Here is a 26,358-nt window from a genome sequence, read left to right on the forward strand (position 1 = left end):
ATTTCAGCCAAAATTTTGAAGTAATTTTTATTTGATCTTCTAAGGACAATTTCCAAGAACCTACTTAAAGTTTTACATGATTTTTAGCTATATCATAAATTGTCATTTAAAAAACCCACCTAAATAAATACTAATAAAAAAGCAAGACTTGGCAATCCTGTTCTAGATTTCCAAAGATTTGGGATTAGGAATCACTGAATTGACAGCATTCTGAAACACATGTACAAAAGAGTCAAAAGACTCTTCTAAATCAACAAATATTTCAAAGAGATATTAAATGTTTAGCACATAAGCTCAGAGAAAAACACCTACTTTCAGTGCATTTTATTTATCACAGATTCCACACATGCTATGGGTAGAATGGGCAAAATAAACAAACAAACACGCAAAGCCAACAAAAAACCCAAAAGAGTGGCATGATTTTCCCTAGAACATAAGACAAACAAAGTAGTTTAAAAAATAAAAGTAAAAAAACCCCAGCTAATACCTGACTTGTGACTGTTACAGGTTAATGAAGTCTGTGTGGCAGACAAGTTATGGATTCTCTCATCTGCTGATGCAATTGAAATGACAGCAATAAAAATTTCTTTTAAAAGAGCCAGGAAAAAGAAAAATCCCACTGAATCCAGCATTCCATGTGCTAGAACTATTTTGCTCCACACTGACAGGTGCTTTGTACCTCTCACACTCTTCCTTTCAGACTCTCATTGTAACACAGCGATGCCACTTCAGCTTTACACCAACTAAAGCTAATTAAGCAATAACCTCTCTGTAGCTCTTCCCCACTGGAGAGATAGGGAAAAGGAAAAAGTTGCCTGTGCCTGCCTTCTGTGGACCAACCACTGAAGCCATGAGCAATGCTGACACTATTTTCCTTAAATAACAACAAAATACTCTGCAGCTTGAAAACAAAGGGTGGGAAAGTCAGAGCCTCCTCAGTGGAGTAGGGGAGGGGAAATTTGGAAGGATCTGGCTCCCCATAACAGTTCTCACACCTCTAAAAATACCCAAGGCTGCCTCACTCTCTGTAGCTGCCCCACACTTAATATACAGCACAGATGAGATAAACAGCAGCTGGCTACCTTAACACCTTTGTCAGCCCATTGCCAGATAAGTAATGCAAATAGGTCTTTTTCTTTCACTTTTGCTGCCGTTAAAATGTAGGCCATGAGGGAATGATCCTCATCATGGCACAGCTTTTTATCCAATGGTCTCCTCTGAATACCATTTTGGAGGTGTTTGACAAGTGTATTTTATAATAATAATGGAATAAGAACTGAGAGCCAGTCAGCAGTAAGGCTGCACAGATACCTTACACTAAATATTCTAATATGAGAATTTTTACAATTGGCACTCATCTGTTCCACTGAAAGACCTCAAACACATTCATAGGTCACATGTTGAGGTGCACATTATCAAAATGGTAGTTTGTCCCTGCAATGTGACAAAGCTTGCCGAAGTGAGGTGTTGATGGAAGGTGTGAAAATAAATGACTAATCTTAGATGGCACCATATGCTGGTGAAATTTGGAAACTGCCCTGAGCACACCTAGTTCTATTAAAATAGTTTCCTGACACAGCCTCTAGTTAGTCCCTGAGGGTGAGTGAGCTACAGCATCATCAACCAAGGGCAAAAGTTCAGTACCAACAAAGAAGGAAGAAGAAATAATACAACTTTCTCAGACCACCTGTGGCTCCTTTTTGGTTTCTTCTACAAGCAGCAACAAGACACAGATTCATGCAATTTAAAAATAAAAAATTCTGAACAGCAAATTCAAAGGGTCCCTCACATCTCTGAAGCAATTTTTCCTTTAAATAAATCTGAAAATTTTGAGAATGATACTCTGCAGAACATATGAAGAATCTGTTCAACAACTTTAACACCCCTACTATCTGAAAATGACCTACTTTCTTTGCAGTTGCCAAGCAAAATAATCCCTGTACAAGAGACAGCAGCAGCCTTGCAACCAGTCAGCTCCCCACCACAGAAAGGGCTGTGCTTGACAATGGAGATATGCTGGTTAGTTTGACATATTTAACACATGTATTTCTGGCTTGTCACCAAGCACATTTAACATATTTTGCAACACTCTTTATTACTCATAGGCATATGCTATTGCAATGGCCTGAGTGAAAAAGCAGTTATCTGCTGTCTAACATCGTCTACTCCAATTCAGTCTCTCTCCCCACTTCAGCAATATATGTGTTCAAAAGAGCAAAGGAGAGAACCTGTGTTCTGAGAACCTTGAGTCTGTGTGCCAGACCTCAAGGCCTTTCCAAATGTGTTAAGGCTTCACTAAAGACTAACAAGAGTCCTTGTGGAAATCTAGGACACTGAGATTTTACCCCAAAGCCAAGTAGAGCACATGCCTGTTCATCATACAAAGGGCTACTTCTGTGGGCTCTGACTGGCATGGGAAAAAAACATTGGATTTAGTTACATGAGAGGGAAGCAGACAACAGGTGGGAAGGATGGAACTTGTTTGTACAAATCCAAACTTCTGCAGACATCAACATCTGGATGACTGGCTAGACTACTTTAACAGGGGAAGGAAAAAAAGTATAGGCAACTCCCCTTCATTGAAACGATGGACATCTAAAACAAATCAGATGTTTCACACTGTAAAAGTGTCTATTTTCCTCTAGCCAGCACAGAAGCTACATGACTGAGACACAGATGTCATCACCATAAATATAAATTGTCACTCACAACAATCTCAACAGCATCAAGGTTTTAGCTCACATAGGTTACCCGTTTTAGATATTCCTTTTTGACTATGCACCCTAATAAAGAGCATAAATGAATGCAAATACCTTTGAGAATCTTCAGCAGCATGTTGATTTGCATTTAAATCTTGCATTAGTACATCTGCAGAGGAGACTTTCACAACAGCTTCATAGTCAAATGACTCTGGAAGCTCCAACACGGTTGCACTTTACCCAGGATACAACAGTTGTATGAAACTTAATATGCTCTATTGTCAGTGCCGAGTTAGAAACTAAAAAAGCTGTACTCTGTGCTTCTTTCATCATCCCTCAGAGGTACTTCCTTACTTTATTAGAAAGCATAGATCACTGCAGCCTAATGCAAATAGGCAGCAAACATGCTACACATCCACATAGAACACAAACCACAGCACATATTGGATCACTATATAATTTCTAAGTGCAATATAATAGCTAATCAATTAACTCAGCATTTTTTATCTCTGTAAAGTCACAGCTTCTCTACATATCACTATGATTTCTTTCATTTGAGTGTAAATTACGTTAATATCACTGTTACTTGCAAGACCAAGTAAGATGTCTAGACTACGTGGGCATGTAGGGCAAACATCACATTCACAGGCACAATTTCTTCACCACTGCAATCTGAATTAACTTTTCAACCTCTTGTCTAATGATATAAATTGATGGAAAGCATTATCATTCCAGATTATCTTCTCCTGTGCTATAGTGTTAAGTGCTCCATACTACACACAGAAAGGCTTTTCCTTAACTTTGCTCTAGACAGGTATCATTCTCACTGTTAGTGCTGTTCATGTTATCCATGTGTAGTATTCTAGAAAGAATGAACTTGTTTATGACCTGCTCAGTATTCCTTAAAAGTTCCAGTTTTGTTAGGTGTAAAATGGAGGACTGATAATTGCAGCATTTAATCCCTGGGATATCCATGTTAGTCAAACAGCAGTGAAAGGAATAGCTGGTCTGGAACTAGACAGTCCCAGTTATGGATGCAGAAATACACCACATGCCCTGCATTATATAAGAATGAAGGTTGCACACAAGATTTTCCTTAATATGCAAGTACCTACCTAACTGGGAAGACTGCAACAAAAGGTGGGTATAAGCACTGTCATCCCATGAACCAACGGAACCCATGACTGAGGAATCCGATCCTGCTGTCTTGATTGCATTATTTTGCACTGTACCAATCAATCAAAGTCCACAGCAGTCAGGAAGCCTTCAGTGTTTTCCAGAAAGCTGGATAAAACAGGTAGCCATAAGGGCATCCTCAAGTCAATGTATCAGTAGTAAGGAATACAGGGTTGCCTTGTACCAACCTGTTTCTTGGGGATGCTGGATACTTCTAATGCTGGATTTGGTACAAATATTCTAACCTGCAGTTTTCTGCTTTTTTTATATGCTCAGTGTACTTTTATCAGTTAAGTACGTTTCTGCCTGAAATACATCTATCTATAACTGAAAAATACCCCCAAACACCAAAACCATACAATTTAGAATTTGAGAAGAGTCACCTTTTCCTCCATTAAGACTTCTTGATTCTTCACCAGGGTTTCCTGACGTTTGATACAATAAGCAGAAGCATCTGTGAACTCCATCTGTACACAAGTATGGCATGTAAGGCTCAGTACACAGCTTGTAAAGAAATGCTGTTTTCACCACAGCAAACAGAGACAGGAGTTCCTCCAGATGAGTTTTTCCTTCTTCCTCTGAGAGCAGAAGCCTAGCAAATCTAGCCAACAAAATTAATACTTGGGTTGTATAAACAGTCCCTTAGATCATCCAATTTCTTTTAGCTTATGCTCAAGAAAATCCAGCTCTGAGGTGATGTGTGTAATCAGATACCTATCAGCTTTTTCTAAGACTGTCTAACGTCTGTGTAGCCCACACTGTCTACTTTTTCAAACAAAAAAAAACCCAGTTTATATTCACTTGAGCAAAAGCCTCTGCATCAGACAACAGAGCAAACTCAGTCTCCTCTTTCCTGTCCTTCTTCTACACGTGTAACAAAACACTAAGTCTTAAAAATCCCCAAAAATATGATGATTCCAACTTAAAAAGAAAAATAATTTCACTGAAACTGGGCTTCAAGATGTAGCAGACTTTGGATGATGTGAAAACAGAAACACATCCAAAGAGTCTGCTTTCTCAATCAAAACAAATAGCTACTATTGTGATTTTGAATATGCCCACAGATCTCCCAATCTAAATCACATCTTTATGGATATTGCTTAATAATATGAAATAGCAAGTATTTGGCTTAACTTCTTTAAATAAACTAGCTAACAAAAAGCAGTTCATCCTGATGTGTCGCTGTGATTAAAAGTAGCAACTGAAAGCATCGTTGTTTGTCACATTTACAGCCCTATAGCTCAGATTAAAAAAAGAAAAAATCAGCTGCTTGTCCTGAATTCACAGAATGTATACACAGATTGTGGACTCACTACTGGTTCCACAATTGCTTAACTTAATCTGTAGATGGCCAGTGCTTTAATAGATTAACCTTTTTATTATTGTCATTAAGTAGTTTACATGATAAAAGTATGACATTTGTAACAGTGGTACAAGATAATTCACTGTTATATCACAGAAAACAACTTTCAGCTACTTCCAGATTCAGATCTATCACTTGATCCTGGGCAGTGAGGCAGTTTTACTTAGTTCTATGCTCAGTTAAAACCTCTTCCCAGTACCTTTTTTTCCTCATAACTGACAGCATCAGCTTTTGGTTTGCATCAAGTGCCCTTCTTCAGTCTCCTTAGTGAAGATCAAATTTCACTTGCATAACAGTGACTCTGCATCACATAATGAGGCCTTCACATGTGATACAGCTAAACTGAAACTGAACCCCCCCCCCCCATCATTATCTTCCCTTGTCTGGATATAGGAGAAATTTCTCTCAGAAAATAATGAAACTGTATAAATAATCCAAAAATCAATGGGGAAAAAAAGTTTTCAAAAGATTTAAAAGTCAACACATTATCTTTTTAACCCTTAAGATGACTTCTAGTTAACATATAAATAGTTTATAGTAATAGTTCCTGTCTTGTGCAGAAAGTCAGGCTACATGAGGTGGTCACAATAGTCCGTTCTGGATTGGGATATCAATGAAATAATAACATGTCCCAGTTTAAATGAGACAAAGGTCTTTTGCTGAGGATGGATTAGGAGAAAGAGACCCAAACTTCCTTTTCTAAGCAATTATAAATCCAAAATTAAGAGGCTTCGATTGAAGGAAAACAAATTGTGGAAAAGGGAAAAATAACAGCCCTTTACTAAAAGGTATGTGTGTATTAACAGGAACATGGAAAAAAAACCCCAAGTAAAACAACCAAGCAATACCCCTATACCCACCAATAATCCCCTTCCAGAACAAAACCGATAAACCGGCAAAAAGGGAAATTAAATAGTTCAATTTTTAGCACCCTTTGGTGCAGTTCCAGCCACAGTCAGCAGGGGGCGCCGTCGGGTCACTGGAGATGCAAAATTTGTAATGTCCTGTACCATTCACCAGGTGGCGCTGTTGGGTTACTGAAGGTGCAGAACTTGTAATGTTCTATAGTAGTCACCAGGTGGCGCTGTGAGATCACTGGAGGAGTAGAACTTGTAATGTCCAGTACCCATCACCAGGCAGCGCTGTGAGATCCTTGGTTGCCACCAGGTGGTGGGGGAGGAGGGGGGAAGGGGCAGGGAAACAGAAAGTTCTCCCAATGGAAGAAAACTCAGCGATTTTCAGTTGGTGAGGATTTCGCAGTGAGCCAGGCCTGCAACTAGCAACAGCTACGCAGAGAACAGCAGTAAAACTCTCCTCCGACAGGAAAAGACAAAGAAGAAACCAGGCAGTCTCTCCTCCTTGCTGCAGCCCTCCCCTCCGGCTCCAGAGCTGAGCTCCAACCCCCCAAACCCCACCTCTTTCCACACACTCACCCTAGCCTTTCCCAATTCCTCCCCCTTCGTTGCTAGGCGATTAATGTCTCAGTCATTTAGTGGAGGAGGCCAATTCTTTTGTTTTACCTGATGGGTAATCCACAGAGCATACACGAAGGGGGGAGGGAAGGGAAAGAAAAAAATTCCTTGCTAAAATCAGAACTATGACATAACAATATCAAAATTTGGTTTTATGCAGCATTTAAAGGTTACTTTAACTCTTGAAACTATATCTGTAACCAGAAAAAGTTCAGAAAATCTAAGAATTTACTTCTTACATGACCTTCAATTTTTTAGGTACTTGAAAACTCCTCAATAATCAACTGCAGGAATGTATTTTGTGAGTCCACATGAAGTTACAAGTTATTTGGGTAAACACATTAATGACATATATCAGGCAAACAATTTTAAGATCCCCTGGCTGCTGAAAATTCTATGTACTCTTAGGTCTAACATCCTAATCCCTCATGCACTTGTTTCCTAAAAAGAATTGCTAACAATTTTCCTACTGGTTTTACGTGAAAAGAACATAAGCAGCCCAACATTAATCTTTTCTTCATTTATTACTGCTGCCCAGCTACCCTTCACTTCAGCCCTTTAGCAATCCTGTTATGAAACAGTTGCTATTAGTGAAAAAAGTCCAAACTGGCAGCATTCACAGACCAGTCGGAATACAGAGCATTTTAAGGAGATGGTTCTATAACTCACCATCAATATGCTCTGATTTATTTATCTTATTGTTTTCTAGGCCCTACTTTAAAGCCTCCAATCAGCATTATGCTTCTAAAGCCTCAATATCAGGAAGTTTGGATTTTCCCAAGGAGAACTGCCTGTTCCTCTAGACCAATACACCCTTCTTAAAACACTTTTTTTCCACTCATTCATTGCTGCTGAATCTGATTCAAAAGGGGCCCATCTGCTCCAGCTACATCATCAGCAGACTTCTGCACTTTCCCAGCTGCCAAGGTTCCTGTCCCCCTGCAGAAGCTGGAATTGCTCCACCCACCCCTTCACAGAAATGATGTAAAGTAACTTGATGGATCCAAACCACTTTTGCACTATCATTGGTTAATTTCTCTAATGTAAACTATCCTTTTCTCACATTTTGCAGGGTCTTAATTTGTTCCCTTAATAAAATTCACCATAAAATGAGAGTGCAATTTTCCAATGCAAAGAGAAAAAATCCTATCAAATACACTAATCTTCCTATAAATTCCATGAAGCAGTTCAAAAAGTCCAGATGGGCGACTGTTTCTATTACATTCTCTCAGGTGCTGGAGCAGTTTCTCCAGGAATTCTAACATTTCCTTAGAATTTAAGTGATTTTACCTCTACTACATTCTATAAATGCTGAAAATGACCTGCAAGTATGGGCTAGAGCATCACATGTAACATAAACCAAGTGGAAAACTGCATTAACGTGATGGATGTCACTGTTAACCTGGGACATGCTCTGAAAAGGGATTCTCTCTGACAAATTAGATGCACCACCTTGACCAGAATGCAAGGAGATCCCAAAATACCGAGAACCACCTGATTCCTCCTACCCATTCAAGGCTGAGAGAGTTTTGTCTGATTAGCCTGGAGAAGTCTCCAGGGAAACTCAGAACCCCTTCCAATACCTAAAGGGGCTCCAAGAGAGCTGGAGAGGGACTTGGGACAAGGGCATGTAGTGATAGGACAAAGAGGAATGGCTTTAAACTGAAATAGAGAAGAGTTAGATTAGATATAAGGAAGAAATTCTTCCCTGTGAGGGTGGTGAGGTCCTGGCACAGGTTGCCCAGAAAAGCTGTGGCTGCCCCATCCCAGGAAGTGTTTAAGGACAACCCAAACCATTCTATGATTCCATGGTTTTCAAGGCATAAAAACATAATAAACTCTATCTGCATCTCCGTTTTGACAGTCTTTTCCAGATGAAGTTTAAAAATAAATTCAGTTCTGGGCCATAGAAACCCTTGCAGGAAGTTTTCTTTGGTTTCTTTTCTATAAATAAGCTTAAGTAAAATAAGAACAATTTGAACTAAGTAAAAGAATGCACTAAGATTCTGGCTTGTTTTAGTTAAAATACAATCAAGATAAAAAATAAGGTTTAAATGGCACAACTTTCTACCTGGACATGAATGCCAGCCATGGGAAGCTGCTGGACCTACTACCAGTTCCTAAGTTGAATTTCTGGACAGAAGTTGTCAAGGTGTTTACAGTGGAAGGTACTGTACTATGGAATATGGGGTTTTTTTTCTACCCATTCACAGTTGATTTTAGGGGGTAAGCTGTGTCTCATCTCTTCATGCAGCATTAAGTCTTTTCTTTGCACACAGTACTTCTGTACAGTATCTGTGAAGGGTAAAACTGAAGAATTTATTTTTATTGATAATATGAAATTTTCACACAGTCACAGAAATGAATTACAACTCAATAGTAGTCATCAGTTTCCTTACCAAATGTAATGCATGCACTTTAGCTCATTTGATCTTGGCAAACTTCTGAAGTAAAAAATTTAGTAATCGACAAAATAAATTAACATATTTTAACACAACAAAAATAAAGCTTAAGTGAGCTACCTTGAGTCCATATTTTACTTATAATAATTCACACAAACTTATTAGTAAAATTAATGAAAAACATTTGAAATCAAGTTTGAGCAATTTACTCAGTTGAGAATCAGGCTCAATAAATGTCAACATGTGAGCACTCATGACACTGATGTGAAAAAGTGTTCTGTAATCTCACAGGTTAAGCAATAATAATAAGTCTTCATCGAGTTTAGAGTGTAAAAATAATTTATTAGCTTTTGGTCCTAAAAAAATCAGCTACTACTTTGGATTTTTTTTTTTTTTTAAACAGCAGCAGTCAAAAAGGTGACAATTGAAAAGTGTTCAATAAAAAATAAGGCAAGCATTGTATATTTGTTCCTCAAAAATCAATGCTGTAGCACTATAGAATCAAGGGTAGCAGAAAAAAATAAACAATAATTTAGTAAAACACAGCAATCACCTAGTTATCTCACCCATGCTATCTCACTGCTTTAATTGGCCATGGAAGCATTGTTGAAGCAGTACGAAAGTAAACTTTTATTTCAAAGCTATTGACAGTTAATTAAGATTTAAAGGCATCCCTTTGGGTGGGGAGGTGAAGTATGCCATATTAGCGATGGTAATTCTATTGGATGAAGTTTGTAAAACGTGATGGAATACTGAACCCAAAGGCTTGCAAGACAACATGCCTTGGCTCTACTGTTTTTGCTCAGTGATCCTCTGTAAGCAGAGCTTCATGTAGGAATTTTTATTGCGTATTTCTATCACTGCGTCTCTGACCAGCTCAATGAACATCTGAGGCCAGAGCTTCTGCAGCGACTCGTTCTTCATATTGATGTCAGCTGCCTCTTTCACCAAGTTCTCCACATATGTCTGGCAAAATGTTTTCCTTTCCTTGATTTCCTGCATGAGAGGACCATTACACGTTGTATAAGAAAGAAGGGAAAAAAAAGGTTAAACAAGAGCAAATTAAAAAAAAAAAAAAAAACAACAAACCCACAAACATTTCATGAATTAAAGGACATAGCAATTAATAGGCAAAGAGGTTACTGTGCACTTTCTTCTCTTACTATTAAGTCTCATGGCCCAGGGTCAGTGTCGAGCCACAGAATCTTAGTGTACTCATAATATCCATATTATATTAATTCATTAATATCTGAAATCAACTTTAAAGTGGTCATAAATAACTTTTAACAGCACTATTTTTGTTGCCTTCTGGCATAGCAGTGAAAATTTACAGAAACTATTATGCACTAAACCACTTTTCTTCCCTCTCTCCCTTTCCAGCATTTCATCATCATAGTACAACAGTTGGACAGTATATGTTTATCTACCTGCCCTAACAAGCATATTGCCATAGAAAAACATGCCAGTACACATCCTTTTCCGCAGGCACTCTGGCAAGTGCGTGGTTCCTAATAAGTATTACATTAGGTACTAAAGTAAGCTGAACCTTTAAAAATTAATTAAAAAATACAGTCCTTTGTGCAGCTACTAGCTCTGCATTTTGGTTACTCAAACAGTATTAATCCCTGTTTCTGCAAAATTTCTATAAAATGCCATCACAAGCTTTGAACAGTAAGTTCAATTGGTGCTAAATGTCTAACTAGTTTGATTTATGGCATTGTTTAAAATGCTAGATTATGCTTCAGGCCACCAAAACAGAAGTTTTCTTTAATGAGTGATAAAGCAGAGACAATACTTTCCACTGGTTTCAGCTAAACACTCAAATTATTAAAAAATGACTCAAGACTGTCATCTTTACCAACATGTTTATTCAGGCACGCTGATCATGTTAGTATACTGCTGATGGGGAACTGCAAGCAGCTGGTTTTGCCTGTCTCACTCTTACATCCCACAATACCTGCTGCAAACAAAGTACTACAGCCAAGGACAAGGTGGGAATTGCTGCACTGGGAAGAGATAACAATACATATATTTAATGGACTGCACAAATACCAAGCTTATTTTATTATAGTGCTTGTTCCATGGTAAAGGACAAGAGGAATACCTCACTGCCTTACTCCATGCTATTCAAAGTTTTAAGACCTACAATCACAGCTTTTGAAACTAAAATGTTTTCTTAATTTAATCCCTCCACACATGCAGTCACTGTCTCTGTTCTGCACTGTGGATCTGAGATAACAAAGCCACAATGCAATAACTGAATTCAGTGATTACTGAACCTGATTAAATTCCTTGCACTAGAGGATTTATCTATTTCTACACAACCAGAAAGCAAATACTGGGACAAATGTGGCAGTCAGGGTGTATACAGCTAGAACTCATGATGATTACTCAGAAAGGAGACTGTGGCTGAAAGAATCATGTTCCCTCTGGGAACAATTTCCCTCTGCCCAAGCAAAAGACTGAGCAGATCAGAAACACAAACTAAAACAATCACGACTGATGTACTTGTCTGAAACAAGCCAGCTTGCAGTTTTACTAATAATTAAACGTAACACATTTCATATATATTTACTTTCCTGTAGCTCATTTAAAATCTAAAAAAGAGCTCTTTATTATTACAGCCTACACTGTCTAAAGTGTTTTCAAGGTGTTTCTTAATCTCATTTTGGGAAAATCTAACATGTGCAATATACATTTTTTCTTTGTAAAAAACTGTGCTCACTTCTTACATTTTAATAATTCAGATACATTTTGTCATGAACATAAGGCTTGTAGGTGAGAATGTATTTCTGAGACAGTGGCACTGTTCAGGAACTACTTGAGTAAACTGAGCTTTTTCCAATATTCTGGCAAAGATCACTTAGATGAAGTGTTTGATCAGGTATGTAAATATATCAAGCAGTGATATTTTAAAACCACCATTCTCAATAGCACAACTGAAACCCTATATCTAGACAGATTCCATGAGTAGTAGCCTAAGGTTACCTAATAGAGAATGAAAGTATTTTTTAATGATACACTTACCTCAAGCTTTTCCATATGGAAGTCCTTTGTCATGTAACTCAGTGTTGCTCGAGTTGTGCTTTCCCCTCCATTTCTTCTGTTATCATTACTTTCCTCACTCCCAACCCCAGATTTCTTGCCCTTTCCCTCTAGGAGATAATGAAATTGCTTCCTCCTGTGAAAAGATAAGAGGTTTACAGTCCTAATTATTGGAATTTTTTTTCAAGTGCAGATGTTTCTAGTGATTGTGAGTGTTTTTTATCCTCCTACTGAACATATAGTTTTGAGCTTTCAAGTATATTATATTCTCAAGTTGTTCAAAATATATATGATCCTTCATTAATTTGCATCTCTACAATTGACCTTGACATATACCACATAGCATCTCCTAAATAGGAAGTCTTGCAGCTTAAATTTGTATTAAGTACTCACTTATAGAAGACTAAAAATACAGGGGTTTAAGCACCCTTTTTTTACAGTACAACTCCTAAATCTGTTAACTGTTACAGTCACCCACTATAAAATACCTACAAAAAATAGCCAGTTTTCATTGGAAAGTCCACAAGCCTCCACCAATACAACTGGAGAACTGAACAAGCAGCACATTTGCGTGCATGTGCCTTTTCACCTGACTCAGCAGACTTCATACAAACTGCGTGAAAACCTCTGGCTATGTCATGGTTTTGCTCAGTCGGCCAGCCCCTGGGGCTGAGAATGGTTTTGTCCAGGTGGATTTCCAGACAAGAAGCCAATTAGAACTCTCAGTAACGCCTTTGCTAATTACATATTTAAGAACATGGAAAAAAAAGTGTGTTGCACAGTGGAAATTAGGAGTAGCAGCCATGTAGGAGGTGGCAGGCCCCGAGTGGGGCCAGGGCCCCTTCCTCCCCCTTCTCTCATGTAAGAGAGTGAAGAAAAAAAACTTTAGAGAAGGACTGACTGCTTGGACGAGAAACGTCGCCCAGGTAGGATGTTGGGATCCATGTGTGGGATCCATGCTAGACCTATGCCAGAGAGGTCTATCAAGGACTGTTCTCCCATGGGGAGGGACCTCCATAGGGAAACGGGTGGACTCATAAGCCATTATCCCCTGTACCCCATGGGAGAAGATCCCTGGTAGGCAAGTGTTCCCTTGCAAGTCCATGGAAAAGAAGACCTTCAGGGCCTGGGTAACCCCCAGCCTCTGATCTTAGCCCAGGAGGGGGGTAGGCCCAGCCTTGGAGCTGACAAAGAGAAAGAGTTCCAGCTGCGACGAGAGTGCTGCAAAGTTACTGAAGAGACCTGGAGCTCCGAGAATGGAGAAAGAAACCTGCTTTTCCTCCTTGGACTGATATAAAGGGGGGAGAAGTATTTCTGTAAATACATAGTACTTTTACTTAAGTAGAGTTGTTATAGATATAGTTCCTTAGTAGTTTTTAGTTTGCTAGAATAAATGTTAATATTATTTTCCCAAATCAAGTCTCTTTTGTCTGCATAAACCTTCTCTCAACTAATAGTAATTGTGTGGGGAGTGTGAAAGCGAATTGACCCAGAGCAAAACCACGACAGGCTACAAAGACCAGGAGATGGTAACATTTGTGCAATATTCAGGGGACCCACCATCTGTAAGACGGTTTTTGTGAAATTATCTTTTTACCCAAAAAGAATTAATCATAACAGTGTGCAAAAGAATTAAACAACACATTCTGGAGAAATCCCAGTTCTGTTCATTGTGTTTTACCTGGATTCTCCAAATAATGAAAGTACACGATAATGTGGCAGCTCAGAAGATGCTACATATGCCAGGATGCCAAAGAGCCTTTCTGCCTTTACAACATCATCTTCAGTAACCTGTGAGAGAGTGGGAAGGGAACAAAAAGGAAAAAAAGTTACATTTTAAAATTAGGGCATTCATATTTCATTACACATGTACATTGAGAATTAACTCAGATGTTACACAGGACACTGCAAACAGATCTGTTCCAGGCACATCTTCAAAACATATTTTCTTTTACTGGCACTTCAAATGTACTGTAGAAGAAACCAAATGAGGTACTGGTGCTTGTTTGATTTGCTATAATTCTGGAAATTCCAATGTATATACTATGCTTCATGACAGTCTTTGTGAAATGATGGATTTTATAACAGTTTTTTTCTGAAGGCCAGACATATTAATTCTGCTCCATATTGCCTGCACTTGCAGAAGGTCTATTGGAAAATTTCTGATTAAGTTATGCTAGAGAAACAGAGAGATTCTGCACATGCACATGTGAAAAGGGTAAGTTATAAACTCTCCTATTTTGGCAACATCATGGAGAAGACTTTATAGAAAGAGAGGCTTTAGAGGGGGGAAAAAAAGTATTTTCCTGCATTTTTCAACTCCTGAAAATAAGTGTTCCTCCATTACACTTCTCTAAATATCAACCATACTGTTTTGACAACATTATGTTACAGATGTCTCTTTAATTTTCAACGGTTGAAAAGTTTTCAGGATTCATTTTATGCAAAATTGAAAAGTGTAAAGAAGGTGAAGGGGCTCATTTTTTGGTGGTGGTTGTTATTGTTTTCTGTTTGTCTTGGCTCATAACCTCTGGAGACCATATCCCTGTGGATGGCCAGACTACGAACTACTTTCAACTGCCAAAAGTTTGTTGGCACAGTTTCTGGACCCCTGGCTTTCCACTGAGAGCAGAAGCAATCTTTATGATCATCTAAATCTGACCTGGATAACACTGGATGATGAAACTTACTCACTGACTTCTTAACTTCTGGATCAAATTTAATTTCCATTCATCCTGTAACATATTTTGGGAGAGCAACCCATTATTAAATAAACTTCAATACTCACAATATTTATTAAGCAGTTCCAGACAGACTTTGTGTTCTATATTATTCAAATATGTGAGCAAAATGGAATTTTGATCCACATTAGCAGACTTCTTTTATATTCTTGTTTAATGTTTATGGACTATACAGTCTACTCTTGCATAAGTATACTGCAACAGCATAATGCAGGGATAAATTCACCAGAGAAGACACAGACCAGGAAATTAGAAATGTAAAATCAACTCCATTTTCACAGTGTTTAGATTTGTTCATTTTCACTTAAAATTAAAGAAGTCTTATTTAGTAGTAGGAGTAGATGGTCTTGCTGAACAGTCTGTAACAGAAGCAAGGTCTAAAACAAAGAGCATAGAAGGCAGCTAGGGAAACAAAGCCCACTGCAGGCAGAAATGCCTGCTGGAGAAATAAGTGACTTTAATGTATTTATTTATGTTAAGAGAAGCATAAGGACCAGGTCAACAGAGACAGTAATGCTGAATACACTCTCCAGTTCACAAAAACTCATGTTCTCTTTCTTACTGCAGTGCATTGTTTGCTCCATTAATCACAAAAAGATTTAACGGTAGTATCACATAAATGTAAAGCTTCATGCCTGGTTCCTGCCAAGTACAGGGGACAGGCACCAACCGTGCCAACAGGCCCAGCTCAGGGAATGTGGTGCATATGTCACATTGTGTGCCATACCATGGCTGTACAGCTTTCTGTAGGGGTTTGGTAACTGCAAACCTTGACAGTTTGGAATTAATCGGAGATTATTGTCACTGGGAAAAATTTCAAATAGTCTATCTCAACTAAGAGAGTTTGCTTTTTCACAGTTAGCAAATGTAACGATTGGACAAGGGAATAGAATCATTGTTAGGGGGAGATGAACACTCAGCTTCTGGCCTGGAACATGAACTGGAGAAAATAAAAGCTTTGTTATGCAGGTTTTTTATAGTTTAAAAATGCAATTTATTTAGTTAATTCAGTTGGTATATATTGCTTTTACTTCACAGCTCTGTGAACCTCAGAGTTGGCAACACAACAGTCTCCACAAACATTGCACACAAATGGTGATCAGAACAGCAGAATATGCACATTTCCCTTTCTGTCATCTAAACTATTATCTAGGGTTGATCTAAGGTCTGAGAATACACTTCAGGGGTTGTGTTCTTTACATTAAACAGTATTTTCCATTACTGATGTTAATCAAAAAGGTGATATACATCTGCAAAGCTGGATGCCAAGACTTCTGCTGTAAGGTAATGAAAAACGGTGATCAGAGCTCATCTCTTTCCTCAGCTTGGCTATGACACTTTTCAAATGATTAATGACACTAAGAAAAAATCTGTGTGCATATCTTCATACAGTGTGGTCTGCTGAAAAAGTTTGTTAAGGACAAAAATGTTCTTGTCATACATATTTAAGATCTGATATATGGCCTACAGAAAATTGTGCTGTGCTACATGTGCTCCATTTACTCAATTCTCCCCAAGAAATATTAAATTCAAAGTCTTCCTTCAGACTGAATTTCCTGACCTTGAGATTGTAACAAAAAGTCTACTTAAATAGTTGTGTTATTTTTTCCTGTGATAGGCTTAAAGAAGACTACATGATTCTATGATATTTTGTAACACTGTAAATCATTAAGAAGTCTGTCAAAAAAACACTTTTGTATAAATATTCAATGTCAACACTGTGATCTTCTCAAACACAATAAACAAGTGCCTCTTAAAATCAAGTAAAATTTTGGAGTTATTTAATATTATTTGTGCATATTTAATATTATTAATTTGTATTAATTTAAATATTTATTTTACAACAAATAACACGGTGAAGTCTACTTAATTTTTTTTGCCCTAGTGCTGAAAAGACTCTGACAGGGCTGGGCTCATTTTATTATCAATTCATCTGCTCTTTTAAAATACAATGCTAATTGACCCTGTAAGACCAATAGTAAGAAAGAAGCAACACTGTCCTACCTTCACTCCATTTATCTTCTGCAGGTTGAAATGGTTCAGTCTGAACAGAACATAGTATTTCCACAAAGTGAAGTTGACAACCGGATTTCCCTGAGGATCAACTGTCAGCTGCTCCAAGCGGTGCATCTCAGCCAGTGCATTGAACTGCTGCAGCACCACAAGGTTTGTCTCCTTGAATTTCAGGTGCTGAGAAAGGTCAAACCACAGTAAACTCAAAAATAAAAAATAAAGAGGGAACCCACTATTTTGCGCCACTCTGTTTTTTGAAACTAAGATAAGCAGTCATGGGTCTGCTGAAGCCACCTAACTCTTTTCCACTGGAGGTCTTTTTAGCAAAACACATCAATGTTTTAACCACTTATATGTTACATATATTGAGAGATGGCAACTTCACAACCCCTAACAAATTTATAAATCCTTTACTAACAGCACTAATATTTTCAATGTTACAAAAAGCAATGATAGTACTTGAGCAATGTTTAATTCTGCAAGTAAAGCAGCTGAAGCATCTACACATAAAAGTAAATACAATACATGTTTTCAAAAATTTGACTTTTTTTGGGCACAACATGCTGGCTAAGTCATACCCTGCTGTGTTCGAACCATGCCCTACACTAATGTTCCTATGAGCATCATATATCTGGCTACGCAGTAGCATTATTGAGGGAAGGAGGAGGAAAAATTGGCAGGGAAGATAAAAATTTAGTTTAAGATTCTGCTATCACCCACAAATTCCACCCTCCCTCCCCACCCTGAAACTATTGTTTCATTAATATGGATAAATTTGTCTCAAGCTCCTCACAAATTTATCTATTTCAATTAACCCATGAAGTTTTGTTATACTCAAAACCTTGAAAAGAAGCAAGGAGTCATACTGCCTGAGTTACAAGTTGCTTATGTATGTTATTTTTATTTTACTATTCGCTTAAAAATGACTGATTTCAACATCCAAGGAAAAAAATGAAAAAGAGACATCTTATTTATGTTGCTTGGCTTCATCAAGAACTGAGTCATTCCAAGAGCAGTACTGATTTAGTTAGCTATTCCCTTCAGTTTTACTTCTTTCTTTTTATCCTGTCAACTATCTAATCTTTGAGCTCACAACACAAAGGAAGTCCTCCTGATACCACAGATCCGTAACAGTATTATAGCATAGCAAGACTGTATTTACAGACCAGCTTTTCAACTTCGAAATAATCAGCTAGGTCAAAGGAATTAAAAGAAGTAAAAACCAGTCCGAAAAGGAATCTACACTGAAGTATTGATTTTTAAGAAGTATCAAGCTAAAGTTAGTGTTATAATACCAAGAAGAGATGCAATTCATAACTGTATCTATTGACATGAAGGCACTCAAAGGGGACCGTGCCAAAGGAAGGTTCTATTAGGGAATGCACCTTCCATAGCTGTTTACAGAGCTGAAACCTAAGGCACACTTACCACACAATTAGGGAATTTCATCTTCAGTTTTGCCAACACTTGAACAATTTCATCAAATTCTATGAACATAAAGGAGACTGTGATGATAATTCCAGCTGTTTGAACACTCCAGTTCCGATCCAGGCACTCCAGTGCTCCTGCACCATACAAGCCAAGAGTGTCCCCTTCCACTTCCACTAAATGAGACTCTAGAACAGACAAGCCTTGTACTGCACTGCTCAGAATTGCATCAAGAGACCTGCAAAGGAAATAAAAATATAGTGATATAAATTACACTATTTTGAAATAATAATATCAATGAATGACAGTCCTTACTGTCACCAAGACCCAGCTGTCAAATACAATGGCAATTCTCAGCATTCATTCATTTTCAGGACCCACCTGGTTCAAAATACTGAGGGCTGGAAAATACTCTTTCTATCAAGTAACACTGCAAATGTTTTACTTCTTCAGCAGAAGGGTTCTGGGTGTACTTAAGTTGTTGGAGGGGTAAAATTAAATAAAGAATCCATTCATATTTTAAAAAACTGCTTAAAAATGTTAACTAAGAATGCTAACCTAGCATATTTTGTGTTGCTTTAGATATCTAAACACAACTTCAAACAATGTATTTATTTAAGCAACGTCCCCTTCACATTGTGTTTGCTATGTGAAACGTATAAGTTGTGACATGAGCAATCACTCAAGCATTTCTTTAAGTGCGTTTTAAACTATGTAATGCCAGATGGCCACCTTTTCAATGCAAATAATAAGCTAAAAAAAGTAATATATTTTAAACCAAGAATACAAAAATTATCTTAGCTTTATTCCTAAGTCAAAATACTGTTAGTGTTAAATATTATGGGCGTGAAAGCAGTCCAATAAAAGATGTTCAAACTAAGAGCATGAATTCAACTGCGAAACCTCTTGATGCACAAAGAGGTTACAAACGTTTGTAATGTTTTTAATGCCCACATATCTTCATTCTGTTCATTTCAACTGAAGGCAACAATCTAATTTGTCAAGGAAATGAACAGTCTTAAAAAGGCTCAAGAATTCATATTTGACATTTCTTGCAAACATGAAGTTGTCCATTATTTAGCAAAGTCACCTAATAATTTAGCTTGCTGTTGTATTACTTTTTAAATATATGTTACCCTCTGACCATAAAATAAGTCAGACATCTTTTCAGGATTGATTTGGATATAGTACTTTTGACAACGACATACAGTGAGAAGTAGCAACTTGGAATGCAAGACATGAACAAGTAGAAATATTACCCAATAAAATACCTGCTTTCTTCAGGAAATACAAATGCAGCACTGCCATTGATCTGACAGGGCTCACTGTCTTTATCCTGGTTTAAAGAAGCCTCAAGAGCTGTTCTGTTCTGCTGGATCTCCCACTGACGAGCAATGTTACAAATCGTTAACCGCTTCTTTTCCTGAAGATACAGAAGTCATACTAAGTTAAGACAGAGCAGTACCAGCACATCTGCTTTTTCTGAAAGAAATATGCTGCTTAATGAAAACATAAGTTTCAAACTGAAGAAATTACAGTACTGGCTGGTGTTAATCACTAAAATCAATGTGCCACTCTAGTGCCAGTTTTTGGAACTGACAGCAAACAATTTCACAGAACTTGCAGTAATAGAAACAAGAAAAGTAACATAATAAATCCACAACTTAGGAAAGCATAAAGTTTAAATATTTAGTTTGGATAATGACAGAAGTCTCATTTTGACAGTCTGGAGCTGCCTGTAGCACTCCTCCCACAAAACAGGGCACACTGTTTTCCCACCCTCCACTTCTGCCAGAGTACCCCAGCACTTCAGCTGAGGCAGCTGTGCAACTGCTTAAAGGCTTCACAGGAATTGCAACATACTATGAAAAAAACTTATCTTCTGAAAAAATGGAAAAGGTCAATTTTATAAAAACAGAAAATTAAAGTTATCTTCATGATCGACAGAAGGACAACAGATATAAGTTCAAATATTTTGTAATAGTTTTATTGGGTAGTTTTTGTATTCTAGGCTGCTCTTGTCAATAAATCAGTATTTCAAAGCTCTATTAAGCATTTTTTCTTGTGTAATCATACAAATCATGTCAAATAACCACCTATATAAAAAGAATAATATATATATTATATAAAAATATATATTTATATATAAAAATATGTATAAAAAAACTATTGCATCATATAGATATGAATGATTTATTACAGCCAACTTAAAAACCTTTAAAAGGATAAAGAACAAGGTGCTATGTAAGAACTCATGGATTGGCAGCTGAACTCTCACAGATGAAAGCTTGATTTGTTTTTTTCTGAACTAGATGTAATTCTCAGAGTTGGTCATCTTGTTGATTATTTGTCTCAATCAAACTTGAATAGTGACTTTGAATTTCTAAGAGAAAAATATTATACAGCAGCTTAGCGTAACTAAGTTTATATCCATGAAAAAAATCAACACTAAACTCAAAATTTTATTATAGTTCCTTTTATCAAATAGGAGAAAAAAGATAATTTATTTGATAATGTCTTGGAGAATGGCAGGAGATCAGGGTAAATCTAACTTTATAATTTGAAATTAACACTTTTGATACATTAAGCATGACCTATACACACTATGCTTGTTTTAATCTATAAAAGTAACATGTGACTGTTACCACCACATTTTTACATAATTCCTTTCACACTGGGAGAGTTCTGGACACTTCTTCAATGCAGTTCACTGAGAATGTTCCTGACACTACTCAATGTTGGGAATATGAAGTGTAAAGCATTACAAATGAATATTTCTTTGAAAACCAGAAAATAATAGATTAACCAAAAAGCAAGCTCCTGCTGCAGCTATAATCCTCAAACAGCATGATTCATTTCAATGATGCAGAGATGGAGCTTCTAGTCCTTAAACACTGATAAAAACCACATCCATAATTGTCTAGAACTGACACTGAAAGTACATGGAAGCTACTACTTTTGGAAGTTTTCCATTTAAAGAGCTCAAAACTCTATTTCCTATTCCATTTGTCCACTGTCCTGTTAGAGGACATTTCCAGACTTCAGAGGTGACTGGACTCCACTGTAACAAAGTGGGGGAAGTTGAAATAGAGGCAGCATTTTTTTCCAAACACCTTTAGGAAATTCTGTTTATTCTTGAGGCTTAGGGTCTCCTCACAACCTAATTACTGTGCAGCTCTTTGTTAGTGCCCCCAGATGTGGGCTGCTGGATTCCTACAGAGCTTTGAAACTTCCACGAATACATTTTACAAAGAGCAAGCTTTAGAGGTGTGAAGATTCTGCTAGCAATAACTTTTTCTTGTTCCAGTATTAAGTTTAAGCTCTGTCAGAAAGGAATCACATTCTCTACACATTTCAAAGTACATCTCAAAATTTACCAGAAGAGTGGGTTGGAAGCAATAAAAAAATAATGTGGAAAAAGAGATGAAGAAACACTGCTGATTGGGCAGACAAGTATCAGTAAGAGATTAAAAAAAAAAAAAAAAGATGACCTTGATGAAATTATTGTTTTCAATGCAGTGCAACCAGCAAAACAAAAATTGTTTGCTACTAAATGAGGGCCTAGAACTTCATTTACACTTAATATAGTTTATGAAAGTTTAGAGAAATATGACTAACAAAAACTGCAGAACACAACGCTCTAAATGTTTTCTTCAGATTGAACTCTCAAGAAAATTTTACAGTTCAAGCCTTTTTTTGATGGACATTGTGTCTATGAGCAGATTTGTTCCTTCAATGCACATAAGTGGAACAGGAAGAAAGCCTGAATCCTTTATAAAGGAAAGATATATGAAATTACCAAATCACACAAAAAAGGATTGGAATTTGGCCCTTATGCCACTTAACTATTTGAAGATGAGAAATATACCTTTATTGAATTAAAACCCCTGCAATTTAATGTTGAAATCAAGTAATAATGGCATTGGACATTAACAATAGTTTTTTCTTCTAAGAGAACTTTCCACTAGGAAAATGCATAATGAAATCCACACCATCAAAGCAAACAATTTCCCTGCTATAAGGAAATGTGACATCAAGAGTCAAAAACAAGAACTACAAATAAACACCTAATTTTTTTTTTTCTACTCAGAGACACAGTTATATTTCCAACAGCACAAATAATTCCACAGGTGAATATTATTTAATAATTTCCCATTTCTTTGTTCTACTAAGAACTAGCACCAACATTTCAAACCTGAAGAGACTTTAAATACATCATTGTCTCAAAGGAAAAAATTTCCAAACCAACAAAAATTCCCAAACCACAAGACTGCTTAAAAAAACACCTCAAAACCCCAAAATTGTATTTAAGACTTTTTAATTATATTTTTTTCCCCAGAGAAAATATACATGGATACAAATATATAGGAAATTAAAATATATTTTTAGGCTCTAGACATGAAGGTGGTTTTTTTTTTCCCCAATTCATATGTTTAGGTTCTTGAGGGTTTTTTTAAGACTTGTATTGTTAATATACTTTATAATATTTTATTATTATGTTTTTAACATATTTTTTAAACAATACTTTTAATATACTTATATATTTTTTAAAATATACATTCTGTTTGTGTCTTTTTGTTTTTCAGAGTTATATACATTTGCTACACTTCTTACAGCCTCCTGCAACTACTTTCAGTCTAATCCCCTTCCAGAAGTATGATTTTATCTGGGAAACTTAATATGCATACACGAACATTTTTGTTGGCTTCTTTGACTGTGCCAAACTGAAAGAATTTTTAATATAGTTATTACTGGATAACAGAAAAAATTTAGGCACTTTTTTCTTCTCCAGAGGAGAATTATTTGGAGACAAATTCATGGAGCAAATGGAATGTAGATGCTTTTAGATCCTTGAACTTTGGTCTCCTATTAGGAACACAGCTCATTGTTCAGCAGCCCCAGAAAGAGTATTCAGAAGTGCTCCTCAGTCTCCCCTGCTCGGGATATTCCATCCCATGTGTCAGCACTAACCAGGCCAGCTGGGAGATAAAGAGTAATGTTCTCCTGACAAAGGCAACAGCTGGAGTCTGGTTGTGCTCTCCTAGCAGCTTCACTCTTTTTGCAGAAAGGAACAACTTCAACAGGAAAGAAAGAAGGCGAGACTGCTTCAGAACACCCTGCATGGCTGCAGTCAGAGCACTCACCTGATATTGGGAGACCAAGTTCAAGGAATCTGAAATCACTGGAAAAGTTCTTTACTCTGGATTTACGAAAATGAAGTTTGCCACCCATTTACATGTGTCACACTCATGTATTCAATTGGGGTTTTTTGCTAAAAGTATAACTTGCCTATTTGACAGAAGAGTTTCAGTCGTGGAGTGCACTGTTCAAGCTCTAAAAATAGAGTTTAAAAAAAGAGAGGCATATTGGGATGTGTAAGATCTTCAGCAAAAAAATACTAGAATATAAATTATTGCTGTAAACTGGTCTACAATAGCCTTAGAACACCCATAGAAAATACCTTAAGCAAGGTCTGTTTATGGCTTTCACGCTTCCTTTCTTCCTCTTTCCTTGCTGCAACAGAGGCCATACGTCTTTCTTCTTCCTGGAAATCAAAAAGAAAAACAAATTCCTAAAAGGAGGAACTAATCATGTTCTGAAAAGCATTACTGATAAATTATTAGTATGTTTTTGTGTTGATATTCAAAATGTAAATTTTCACTCTAATACCATTTTAGAATTGTTATCATTTTAATGTTTCTAAATATTAGTAAAAACAATAAAATTATTAACTATAAAGGTATACAGAACAAATAGATAACTATTCCAAGTTAAAAGTATTATTTGTAAAGGCCTTCAAAAAAGTATAAAGCAAATGGCGAATATGACAGTGAAAAAGAACATTTTAAAATATAACAGTGCAATACATCTTTGTATCTTAGTAGATTTTGCAGCAGGACTTTTTTTCCAAGAAAAGGCACATAGCAAAAAAACTGGGTTCTATTTATGCTTGAATCATAATCCAAGGCCAATTTGCATCATTATAAACTATTTCCAGGGGTTGCCTTCTCTCAATCATCAAGGCAACTTGGGAAGAATAGAAAAAAATAATTAGCATTATTTCTCAATATTATTACCTAATCAAGTACAAGTCTCAAGAAGAAAGCCATTGATTCCTAAACAATGAACTTGAAGTTGCTTAATTTTCCTGGTACAGCAATTTAATACTGCAATACCCCCATATTAGGTTGGATGCCTGTTGTTTACAGAAGTCTAAACATTCTCACTGCACAGTATTTTTAGAACATATAATTTCCAAGTAACAAAAGAAATGTTCACTATGAAGTAAAAAGTGTAGATTCCTTCCAACACAAATATTTGGGAAGCATACTTTAACTTATTTTGATTTACTTCACATGCCATTTGGGCATTTCTATTAAAGTGTCTTCCCAGAACATATGAAAAGTGTTTTCATTTCCCTCAAAATAGAAAGCTCCTGTCCTAACCTTTGCATTTTCTGGAAAAGTTATGTGTTAACAAAATTAACAAACAAAAAATGAGCTGAAAGCATCATTAACCATGAAGACAAATTGATATGTCAAAATTTCTACATAAATGAAACATGCTATGCTTAGAGTATTTTAAGAAACCCTAAGCACATGGGTGAGTGCTTACTGGAAGAGAAAATAAAACAGGAACTTCACACTTAGCATAAAGCAATTTCCAAGCATAAGAAGTTTGGTTCATGTGGCAGACCTACCCTGATCTGTGTACAGTCCCCCTGAAACCCACTGACATACCACAGATATCAGCATCACTCTGAAAAGTGGTTTAACAACAGATTTCCAAATTGTCCCTCCATGACTTCATCCTAATATCATGTATTAAACAAGAGGAGTACCTCAATGAAGAAAAAAACTAAGATCAATGTTTACAGAGCCATTGTACTGTCTACTCTTTTATATGGACCTGAATCATGGGTCATTTACCAGCAACACTTGCGTCTCTTAGAATGCTTCCATCAGCACTGCCTCCATACAATCCTAAACATCCACTGGACTGACTATGTGACCAACACGTCTGCCCTTGAACAGGCAGCAGTCTCGAGCATTGAGGCCATGCTGCTGAGAACACAGCTGCGCTGGGCAGGGCACGTCTCCAGGATGCAGGACCTAAGATCATGCTGTATGGGGAACCTGCCACTGGCTGCCGCAAGAGAAGAGCCCCGAAGAGGAGATACAAGGACTGCCTGAAACAATCCCTCAGCCTTGGCCATATTGATCACCACCATTGGTCTACCCTGGCCTCCAATCGGGAGGCCTGGAGACACACCATCTATAATGCTGCTGCTGCTTTTGAGAACACACAGAGGATCACTCTCGAGGAGAAAAGACAACGCAGAAAGAATCACGTCTCGTCGATATCACCTGGGGAGTCTTTCCGCTGCACCTTCTGTAACCGGACTTGTCTATCTCGCATTGGCCTTTTTAGCCATCAACGCGCTTGTAGCAAGCATGGGTAGAGCCCTTCTCAAATCTTCGTTTGTGAAGCCTAGCCATGATGATAACCTCAATGCAGATTAAGGCATGAGGCTTTGGCCAGAGTAAGCTTCGCTATCCCCAGTGTATGCAGGAATTTCCCTGGAACACTAATTGGAAAGCCTAATTTTTTTAACTGTTTTTTTTTTTTACTGTAACTTTTTTTTTCCCTTGTTCTGAAAGCAACTTGTAGCCTTTTGATGGTGAAGTTCTGTTGGCAGCTTCCTTAGCTACTGGGATTTTCAGTTATTCCTAAACAGGGTATTTCTAAACAGGTAGTACCACAGAATTACAGATTAATCCAGGTTAGAAGGATCAATAGGTCACTAGTGCACTTTAAAGGAGGATCACCAGTAACTTAATAATAAAAAAAAAGCACACACTGGTATAAAAAGCCTTCTAGTTGGCAATGTAACAAAATACCACACAATGAAACTCAACACCTGAATGGGAGGGTTCAAGGGCAAGCTGTGAAAATCATGACATAAGCCCAATGCAGGTAATATGGCACAAATATGAATAATTATTAATATTGCATAAT

At 37.1% G+C, this 26,358-nt stretch overlaps 1 protein-coding gene across 3 annotated transcripts in view; it reads right to left on the reverse strand.

Moving 5' to 3' along the window:
- Positions 1-8,655: 8,655 nt before the first annotated feature.
- The window catches only part of LRRC49 (leucine rich repeat containing 49), a 54,722-nt gene continuing 37,019 nt past the window's right edge, over positions 8,656-26,358 (reverse strand). For all 3 annotated transcript variants that reach the window (XM_027881550.1, XM_027881551.1, XM_027881549.1), the window contains 7 exons: positions 23,801-23,884; positions 19,611-19,762; positions 18,340-18,577; positions 16,903-17,088; positions 13,839-13,948; positions 12,140-12,293; positions 8,656-10,108 (listed from right to left, as the gene is read on the reverse strand). In XM_027881550.1, the coding sequence (XP_027737351.1) occupies positions 9,902-10,108; positions 12,140-12,293; positions 13,839-13,948; positions 16,903-17,088; positions 18,340-18,577; positions 19,611-19,762; positions 23,801-23,884 (1,131 nt within the window). In that variant the 3' untranslated portion in view covers positions 8,656-9,901. The remainder of the gene's footprint in view (positions 10,109-12,139; positions 12,294-13,838; positions 13,949-16,902; positions 17,089-18,339; positions 18,578-19,610; positions 19,763-23,800; positions 23,885-26,358) is intronic.

The sequence above is a fragment of the Empidonax traillii genome, unplaced genomic scaffold (assembly GCF_003031625.1).
Source record: "Empidonax traillii isolate 1590-97213 ecotype Southwest subspecies unplaced genomic scaffold, ASM303162v1 scaffold90:size2128546, whole genome shotgun sequence".
Lineage (NCBI taxonomy): Eukaryota > Metazoa > Chordata > Aves > Passeriformes > Tyrannidae > Empidonax > Empidonax traillii.